Source organism: Muntiacus reevesi, chromosome 5 (genome assembly GCF_963930625.1).
Source record: "Muntiacus reevesi chromosome 5, mMunRee1.1, whole genome shotgun sequence".
Taxonomy (NCBI): domain Eukaryota; kingdom Metazoa; phylum Chordata; class Mammalia; order Artiodactyla; family Cervidae; genus Muntiacus; species Muntiacus reevesi.
This window is the reverse complement of record NC_089253.1, coordinates 82,356,316-82,367,220: the sequence shown is the minus strand read 5'-3', so window position 1 is coordinate 82,367,220 and position 10,905 is coordinate 82,356,316. Positions and strand designations below refer to the sequence as shown.

At 34.0% G+C, this 10,905-nt stretch overlaps 1 protein-coding gene across 5 annotated transcripts in view; it reads right to left on the bottom strand.

Annotated features, from left to right (window-relative positions):
- Nucleotides 1-1,489: 1,489 nt before the first annotated feature.
- Nucleotides 1,490-10,905, bottom strand: part of RGS7 (regulator of G protein signaling 7) — a 442,134-nt gene continuing 432,718 nt past the window's right edge. For all 5 annotated transcript variants that reach the window (XM_065935654.1, XM_065935651.1, XM_065935652.1 and 2 more), the window contains one exon: nt 1,490-2,192. In XM_065935654.1, the coding sequence (XP_065791726.1) occupies nt 2,142-2,192 (51 nt within the window). In that variant the 3' untranslated portion in view covers nt 1,490-2,141. The remainder of the gene's footprint in view (nt 2,193-10,905) is intronic.

The following is a 10,905-nucleotide window of genomic DNA, read 5'->3' as shown; positions in this document are numbered from 1 at the left end:
CTTTTAAGTACTTGCACCTATAAACTAACTCACATTTTCACTGGGAGCTCCTGACTTGAGGATACTTGCTTGAGGGTTTCACTTCTTTGTCCTCTATTGTCATTCATATGTATTTCATTTCTGTATAATTCCATGATTTGGAATTAGTAAGAATGATTTTTTAAAAATGTCTCCAAAATGACCAATCATATTTGTGCAAAGCATACTGTTTATGCATCAGGTTATTATAAAAGGGGTATTGCTTTCTTTCAAGCAATGTTCCCTTTAGATAGAGTTTCAGTTTAGCTTCAGTGCCAAAAGCTGTTCTGACATAAGTGTTTTTAAGAAAGAACATCTATCAACTTAGGTTTATTTGCATTTTATGTAATGTTTTTAAAAAGCCATAGGGGCAAATAATCAAATCTTTCTTAAATTATTCACAGTGTCCTGATTACAACCTATCTATAAGTCTTTTCTATTTTGTGGCAGTTTATAAAGTAGTTAACAAACTCCACTACTGATTTTGCACCAGTGTTGGTAAACTTTTTCAGAATTTAAATTTACTCACAGTAATTAATAGCCACTAATAACGTGATCTCTTTCTTTTTTTAACAGCCAGAGTCTGCAATCTTGTGGTAGATGCAAAAGCAAACAAATCAGGCCTATCTCTTGGCTGGGTGACCTTCTGGGTCACTGATCCATCCCTTAAAAGCAGTCGGGTTTCTTACCTGAGGTCCTTGGATGAATTTCAGAGGGTATTTTATGAATGTCTTAAAATTCAGTGCAAATGTGTCCTATGTGAGAGAGTGTATGGATTTTCACGTAAAACTTTTACCAGAAGAATTTGTGTGATATGGTGGATCAATGTAGTATGAAGCCTCTGAGTCAGACTGCCTAGATTTGTATCACAACACACCACTTGGCGGTTTGACTCTGAACAAATGACATAACTTTTCTTTGCTTCTGTGTTCTCAAAATTGCAGAAATACTCTTATAGGCCTGCTGTGAGAATTAAATGGGAAAATTTTGTGGGTATGTGAAGCCCATAATACAGTGGTAGGTACTTAGTTAGAACTCACTAAATATTAGTAATTACCATCATGCTCTCAAAGGAATTTATAACCACCAGAGTTAAGAGCCACTAACCTAAGGCATTTTTAAGATTATACTTTAAAGAATCAGTTCCTGAGTTGAGAAGTCACACTAAAACGTAATTCTAATAGAATATGCATTGGTAAAACATAGAGACTCATATTCATAATTAGAAAGGCCTCATAAATAACTCTGAAAATGTGGGAGGTCAACTTGTGTTGTTTTCCATGGGAGCAAACCCATCTTCATGATCTGGGGTGAGCTCCCAGATGAATCACTTTGAATCTGCTCCTGGCTGCTCCACCAACCAAGTTTGTCTTGAAACCCTGAAATAAACTTCCTAGGGTGAGTGCTTACATTGTTACTACATCGATGCCTTCCCAGGATTTTCATTTTCAATTAGCACAGAAGTCAAAAGTTACAAAAGCAACGAGATTATGCATCTTTTAATGAAAGGTAAAACAACAATATAAACATACACAAATTTACAGAGAAGGGATCAACTTTGATACATTTGGAGTAAAAGGTGTCTCTTATTTAAATATGGTATAAAAATAAATGCAAGAAACATTAACCAAGAATGTACAGACAACAGACAAAGACATAAGTTTGTTTCTGACTGTGATACATTGGTGAAATGAAACTCTCTGTGCTAATTTATTATTTAATAAATGTGAAGCTGTATGTATACTTCTTGATATATGCTTTTTTCCTTTTACAATTCTTCCAGTTTGTGACTGAATTTTTAGTGACCTGTGTGTCTAGAAGAAGGTTTAAGAGAGAGAGAAAGGGGGAAAACAAAAGGTTTACTTCACTTGAACTGTTAAAAAGGAAAAGACACAGATCCAGCTTAGTACAAGGAAGAAGTTAGCAGACATTCTGAAATGGAGGCGTCAAGATGGTAGAGTCCCTTGGAGATGGCAGTGCCTTAATGTACACAAAGAAAGAACAATTCAGGTCCTCTGCTCATGCAACATCGTGGTCTAATGTCCTCTGCTCCAGGTAACAACAAAGAACTACAAAGTATATGCAGTGACTCCAGTTCGCTTTCATGCTACAAGATGATCCTTTTAATAAGACTGAACGAGGCTTGTTAACCTCTTTGACGTGAGAGATTTCCCCTGAGAAAAAATATAAACAAGGGAAAAAAAAGAAAACAATATGATCACTGAAAACCTGCTTATGAGTAACATCTGGTTATTGCAGCTGATACTGTACAAGGGTCAAAATGGAACCCTTTAGATGCATCTTAGTTCAAACTTCATGACCACGTTCCCTCCTTCCCTCCAACACATCAAACAAAATGATCCTCCCTTTTTCCATCCTCCCACCCCTCCACCCACTTCCACTCCCTGCAAACAGAATGATGGGTTCACAGCACAAATCAGCAAATCATAAAACACGTCCAAAATGTTCCACTGAGGCTTAGCAACGATGCAACACCTAGGTTTGCAACTGGTTATAACATGTTACAGCAAACTTTAGGAAGTTGCTCTGAAAGACAGTGATGTGAATGCATTCTTGTCCAATTGCTTAGTGTTGCATTTATAAATATCTAGATGTGTACAGGGTATGATTTAATTAAACAAAATGATTTTTGAGGGTGAGACTGTTGGAAACTCATGATTGAATCTATTCCCTATCTTATACGGTAACAGAAAAACAAACAACCAGTGCCAATTATACATCTAAAGAGAAAAGTCTACTTGCTTTGTACTTCAAACTGTAAATGTCTTCCTTTTCCATTTGATTTCCTCCAACCTCAACCTCAGAAAAACCTCATATATTCTGATCCCATTTATTGTATTAATAACTAGTATACATATTCATTTTTTGAACATCTTGATAGTCAAAACTGTGCCTATAAATTGCAAATGTTCTAGAGAAAGGTATGAAATTTTAAATTTCTGATCAGAATAACATTGTCAATTTGGTTATTTCTGTTTTATCCCTCATTGTATATGTTTAGTATAAAAAATAGGTGGAATTTGTACTTCTCAGAGAATAAAATAATAAGGGAAAATCAGAAGATTTTTTGAGAAATATATTTTAGTAATAAGTTAGTCATAGCAATAGTCTTGATTTACTACTTAACATGGCTCAGAGTTTGATAAATGAGTGATGTGGTTTGGGGAGAGAAATCAGCATTCATGACTATATTTTGGAAAAAGAATGATATATTTTAAAAATGATTAGTAATTCCAGAATCAATCTTTCTTTACATACTGTACTGTAACTGACAAGGTCTTTTTGTATACTTGAATAGCAGGAATAAAAATGAAGCACCAAAAAAAAAAAAAAAAAAAAGAATGAAGCACCATTCTCTTTTAATTGGGGAAAAGGAGTTCATAACTTAGCTTTTAGCAAGTTTTGACACCTGATTATAGAAGAGCCACTTTAGCAAAGGACTGTCCCACTTAGCTACGCTCTAATCACTTTATGGGAAGAAAAATACTGAAAGAAAACGCAGACTTCTCACAGGACACCCTGTGTTACACTGGCCTTCTAAACAAACTATGCTTTGTTTCTTGTCCCTTCTGTGCTCGCTTCCTCCTCATTCACAAAATGGGAATAAGTACCGATTTTAAAAGCTTTTTATGAAGAATAACACAAGCAAGTTACTTAAAACTATTTCAGAACATTCTGTGTACTCAGTTTGCTAGTCATTACCTTATTATATTATTACTATTATTATTATTATTACATTCTTTCTCATCAGGATACTGAGACCCAAAGTCACTTTTCTGACTCTGAAAGGAACACAAAATTTCTCACGAATTTGGAAGCTAAAATTATACTACTTTTACACTCCAATACCTTAATCAAATAATGTTTGACTAAAAAAACTACTTTTCTATACTTGAAATTTACATTATTTTATACATCTACTATTTTTTTTCTCTTATGCTACTAATGTGTGCATATATATTCATTCTGATACTAATGTATTTTTAAAAAGTGCTTACTGTTTCTAATGCCATTTGTGGGGTGGGGAGAACCTATACTGGTTGAAGTATGAGTGAATTCATGTACAGTTGAGGAGGAAGAGGAAGATGCTAATATAAAACTATTTATATTAAAACTACAGATTAATATAATTTGGTTCAAACTATTGGGAGGATGAATAACAGTTAGGTTGAAATAGGCAGCCATTTGCAACTCGGAGTCATTTTTCATTTTGATCAGTGGAAACGATGTCACATTTGTAAATGTAACACATGGTAATATGGTTCTCTACCTACTTTTTCCCTCAAATATCTATGAAGTTATTAGTATTGTCCTGGTATTGGCTTCATTTTTAAAAGGGGAGAGGTATAGATTTAACATGGTTAGCTGTTGTAGCAGGAAATAATTAAAAAATACTCATTCATGGAAGCCCATGGAGAAATACAGGGCTACAGTAAATCTGGGGTTTGCGTTAATAAGAAAGCAGATGAACAAAAATGGGAGAACATATGTATATATGTTAACAAACCCACACAAGAAACTCTTGTGAGATGTGGACTCACCAAATACATAATAAGGGTATTTGTTTTGTGTATTGAAACAATGAAAAGGTAAATTTAGGTATATCTAATAGTAAAAAAGAAAAAAAAAAACCTAAGTGCCTCACCCAAGGGTCAAAGTAAATAGCATGGACACCCAAGTGAGCTATCTAGATTTAAAGACCTAGATCACGTGGATGTGTCTACAAACCCTGTGCAAATCTTCCCTTGTTCACGTACTGGAAAGAAAAATACTGTGCAAAGGTATTTTGTGCACTCTCTAGTGTGCAAAGAAATATCAGTTTCTCACTTATTAGAAAATCTTAAAAAGAACACTAATTCTTTTTTGCAGGTAAAAAGGATATACTTGCACTTCAGATGTTTTGTAATAATCCTTTTCAGTGTGGATCCTTGGAGGCTGTATTAAATCACCTTAAAAGACAACCCTACTAGTTATCTAATTTTTGCTAATTTTTCCAAGTTGAAGAATCTGGGAAAATTTCTTAGTTAAGTTCAAAAAATCTTAATTCTGGAAACTAAAAGGGCTAAAATTCCTTACCAATAGCATGTTTTTTGTTTGTTTGTTTTTATCAAATTGCTTACAATTGAATTCTGTATGAATAATAACTATTTTCAACCCAATGACTACATTTGTGCTATGTCATTTATACCCATTCTTAATAGATTCTAAAGGAAATGAATTTGAAAAAGAATGGATACATGTAATGTTTATGTATAACCGAATCACTTTGCTGTGTACCTAAAAATAACACAGTTAATCAACTATGCTATACTCCAACGTAAAATAAAAGTTAAAAGGAAGGAAATAGATTACATTGGAAATGGAAATCTATAGAGAAAGACAAAGACAGAAACTCAAAAATTCAGCATCCTGTGAGATTTTATAATATCTAGTTAACGGACAATATGCTAGCACATGATCAATTTCAGGACAAAATTAAGCTGACTTTAACTGGCATGTAAGTGAAGACAGATTCTCTGGATAATCTACAATATAGCTATCACATAAACAAAGCAGTTTTTCTAGTGTCTCACAATAAAATTTCATCTCCACCAAACTAATTCTTTCCTTTTAAAATGTTGCATGGAGATTTTGTTATAATTAGAAAAATAAAACTCCCCCAAATAAAACGATCTATGTGCTCATTCTTAGTTCTCTCAAGTTGACTATCAAACATTATGAAGTTCACATGATTTAAAATTTTTTCTTGGTCTTAAAGTAATAACAGAAAGTTGACAAAGAGCTGTGAATCCCTAGAAATGGAAATAAAGATCAGGCTCTTAGCTCCATACGAAAGCCCTCAGCATTCGGCAGATGGAAGCAAATGTCCGCACTCCGTTCCTGCAGACAGTAATCCATGAAGGAAGTAGGGGAGAAGCCCTATTTGCTTGGGTGACCAGCTACTTGTTTCATTATTGTCATAAAACATAAAAACTGTATTCAGTCTTTACCAGTCTACAGGACACAAAACAAGCCAACACTATCTGAAGCGATGGATTTTTAGAAGACCCATGAAAGAACTTAAAGAGTAGGAAATTACCAGGATCTTTTGGATTAAAAAATTATTAACATCTTAACTCTTAGTCCCACTTGTTTGTTTCGTATTACTACCTCCTAATCTTTCCCATGTGTTGCTGTAGACTTAGAAATACCTTCTAGAATGCCTTGTCAGCTCCAGAGGCTCTGGGACCTCTGGAGAGGGCAAATCTTGTCATTGACTTTCTACTGGTGTATGTGACCCAGTTATCCGACCTGTGCTGAGGCCCACAGCTGCGTAATAAAATGGGCTGACTGTTTGATGGTAATGAGATGCTGTTGGACTAGAGATAAGAAACGTACATGCTCATGATAGGCTGAACTAAAGGATACATCTGTTTGTTTATTCTCATACGAAAATTATACCTGTTTCACTTAAAAAATATAAACATCCTCTCCTGGGTGTCAAAATCCTTCCTAACCTGGCTTCCCTGACCTTTCAAACTACCTGTTGTCACTCCACAGAATGGCTCTCTAGCTGTTCTTTGCACCTGCTACTCTCTGAGTTTGGGTTTTACTCACTCTTCAGATAAACTTCTTACTCATGTTTTTGCTGAAGTCTTCTAATTGCCCCTTAAGTTCTTCTGCAGTTTACCTCTCTGGATTCTTTGTCAGTACTTTTTTTCCTCAGGGTCGGGAAGATCCCCTGGAGGAGGGCATGGCAACCCACTCCATGTTCTTGCCTGGGAAATCCCATGGACAGAGGAGCCTGGTGGGCTACAGTCCATGGGGTCACAAATAGAGCTGGACATGACTTAGCGACTAAACAACAACAGCAAGTGCACTTTTTAAAATGCTGTTTTGTACAATCCTTTAAGTCACCTGGCTTGACAAAGCAATTCATAGCTGTTAATATTATAGAAGTCTCCAAAAATGTACTTGTTTCTTTGCATGAGTTGAGTTCCTTGACTGGAAGTCATATTTTAGGAATAAGCTTCTAGAAACCAGGGTAACGAGAGTCAAATGTATTGGTACAAGTAACTTTTAGGGGAGGAGAGGCATGGTAGGATGAGAAATGGGAGCACGTTGGACATACCCTAACTATTAAGTAATTAACTGATAGAATTTGGGTCTTTTTAACTTTTATTTTGCCCTGGTTGTTGCTGTCAGTGAAACTAAGTGGGAATATGTTGAGGGAACTGAACTAGGCTAGGGGTTTGTAAAAACCCTGCTTCAAATGAAACCAAGTCCCCTAGGATAATTTTCAGGTAAGTTTACTGAAACATGGTGGATAATTTCAGCAAAACTGAAAAGTGTGAGTTCCTCAAAAATTAAAGAAAACTCAATTATTGAGAATTAAGAAAGAAAAAGAAAAGAAGGAAGGGAGGGAGAAAGAAAGAAAGAAAGAAAGGGGATTCTATAGCTAGTTTGGAGGCTGGTATATTTAATGTTGAACACAGGAAGAAATTCTGTTATGTACTTAAAAGAGATGGTTTATGAACATATTTATATACCAGTTCTTATTAGTAGCTTCTTGTGTGGTTTGAGATAGAAAAAGTAAAGCCAAATACTTTCATTTCCTTAGTTAAGAATAGCTTCCTGAAATAAAAATAGTGTATATCCATTAGAGAAAACGAGGAAAACATAGAAAAATATAAAGAAGAAATAAACATTACTCAAAATACAATTATTTACATGTTAATATATCCATCTACTTTTTCTACAAAAATATTTTTAGTTATTTTTTTAAAAACTAAAATTATACTATGCATAGTACTAAAGTTTATTATGAGTAATACGCTAATTAAAAATGATCATATTTTGGTCATTCACCCATGTAACATATATTTTGTTCAAATTCAACACATTAGTGGGAAAGGAAATCAATTTAGAAAGATGTTACCAACATTCAGAAGAAAATCACATATCATAGAATAAATAAAAACATATTAGGGTAAGTTGCATATAAGATGGGAATGTGTTATTTCTGAAAGGTTATTTTAGTCCTATACACACATAAACATGCATAAATACAGCTTATATATACATACACATACACTCACAAACATATATATATTCATTACTATGTCATAGTGATGGGTCGCGACAAAAAAAGATGAAAGGCAATGCTCTAAAATCTATTCTTTAATAACTGCATCAGGTTGATGTACCTTAATGCATTTAAGAAATTCACAATTTTTGTATATTCAGATTGTGTCTTTTTTGGCAGTTATACGATGCAATGCATATTCTTGTTTGTGTGTAAACATCTGGGTTTTGTTAGAATTAAATTGTTAGAAGCTGAAATGCTGATGGAGTGTGAGAGAATATTTTTGAAGCTTTTGACACACTGTTTAAAGTTCTCTGCAAGAAAATGATTAAAAATTCACATCCCTACTGTGTGTGAACAATATGTGAAGTCACCAATTTTCTTATCCTAGATATTATTATTTAAAAATCTAATCTATTGGAGGAAAAAGTTATTTTGTTGCATTTTGAATTAAATTTGGTTATTAATATAGGTTTTCTTTTTGTTTTCTTATATATTTATTGACTATTTGTATTTCCTCTGTTAAAACCGATCAAGACCTTTGCTTAGTTTTCTAGTGGCGTATTGCTCTTCTGATTATTTTTTTGCAAAGAACTCTCCATATAAACCACATTAGATCTTTGTCAAGTACATGCTCATTTACTTTTTTTTCTTTTACTTTTTTTTTTAAAAAGAGTTCACTGGACTTGAGGGCAGGAAGTTGCTTTAAACAAGTAAGGCATTTAGCAGTCTTTCATGGTATTTCTGTGGATAAGACAGAAAAGGAGGAAGTTCGTAACTAAATAAACAACTACCTTCAAAGTGTGCTAATTTTTGGAGCAGTGGAACTCTCTTCATTTTTGTTCTTATGACATTTTAATCAGCAATTTGCTTAATTACATTGATATAATTCTACTAAAATGAATGCATGAATGATGCCAATTTGCTAATCTTGGTTAAAAGACAGGATAACAAAGAGATACTCCAAAAAATTACATAATGTGATAACTCACAAGATAAAATTTAATGGAAAGAAGAATAAAGAACTGTTACACGAAAATTGATAAACAAACAATAAACCAAAAGTCTAGCTGCAAAACAGAAGATCAAGGAGATATAATCTTAGTTCACAAGAAAAAAAAAGTCTATATTTAAAAAACATTTTAAGCCCCAAGTAACCTGGCTTCTGTGACTGCAATCTGATGCAATTTTCAGGCTGAACTGTGTAAGTTATGTAAGTTCCTTCTTTCCTATTGGGCATTTGATGTTTCTAATCTCTGCTGGCTCAGTTACTTCTCAAGTGCTGTGAGTCTGCATCAGTAGATTTGACACAGCATTGCCCTCTCCCAGGTTTGCTCCATAACTGGCCTGAGGTTGTATTTCCAAAACCTGGAGTCTGTATTATTCATGGGTGGGAAGAGTGGGCTCAGTGTACAATAAAGATGATTGTTAGCATATGGAAAGGAAATTTCATGCCAGATTTCATGTTTAATAAAACCAAGATAACAATCACTTGATCAGGGACTGGCAGTAATCCATAGAGTTTTAGATAGCATCTTAAAACAGCATAAAACTGCCAGAAAACACTGTAATTCTTCATAGATTGAAGACTAATTGACAAGGAAGCCTGCTATTAATGTGTAATACAAGTGCTTTGGAAATCAAGAGTACAAACTCTGATTTCTGCCTTCTACAAGTTATCTTCCCTTCTAGTGTATGTATCTCTTGCATTAGGGCAAACGTAATGATAAGAGAGAGAAAAATAAATAGACATCTCTTCTTTTGTAATTTTGTATTCCATTTAACTGAGCAATACAATTTTTTATAAGAAAAAATCAATATTTAACTTGATGGATGCCTATGACACTTTGAGCTATAATGGCAATGAATAAAGAAAGAAAGAAATAAGGAATAACATAAATGTCCATTAGTAGAGGAATAGAAAAAAAATTATAGGTATATCCATTCAGAGGAATTTTGTGCAGCTAATAAACAGAATTGTGTAGAATATGAAATGACCTGGAAGATATTTCTGATGCAATTTAAGCAAATAAAGCATGTTTCAAAAGCATGCTTAAAGAATTTCTTAAATCTATTTATTTGTACAAGTACTATTTAGGGCTATTTCTGGCTAAAGAAATTGTAGATGAAGAAACTGAGGTGTAGCAGTTTAACTGGAGAATCCCAGGGACGGGGGAGCCTGGTGGGCTGCCGTCTATGGGGTCGCACAGAGTCGGACACGACTAAAGCGACTTAGCAGCTGCAGCAGTAGCAGCAGTTTAACTGAGTTCTAAAAATTCATATGGCAAGGAAGTGTGAGACTGGGTTTCAAGCCTAAATATTAACATTTCAGGTTTCCAGTGCTGGGTATAATAGGAAGAAAATGAGTACTCTATAAAGCAATGAATTTAAAGTCAGAAAAATTTCCTTCTAGTCCTGACTTTCTCTCACCTATAAAATGGGTAAAATAATGAGTATTGCCTAACTAGCAGGTTCAGATTAAATTAGATTAGATAACATAAAGTACCTAGTGCGGAGTCTGGCACATGGCAGGTACTCAATGAACATAAGTTACTATATTATCTCACTTCCCCCAGGTCCTTTTGGAGTCTACATACTTGTTTAAAAGTATTTCCCCAAGTTCATTTCTTAGACATTTTATCTCGTAGCTTCCTTATATTTACCAGAGCAACTTCCACATAAAACTTCTTTAAAATGTTTATTTAAACTCTATCTTTCCTCCATTGTTTCTATTTAGTTATAATAAAACCACTCATTCATTATCTTGTGTTAAAATCATTTTATTGATCCTATAAAGGCAT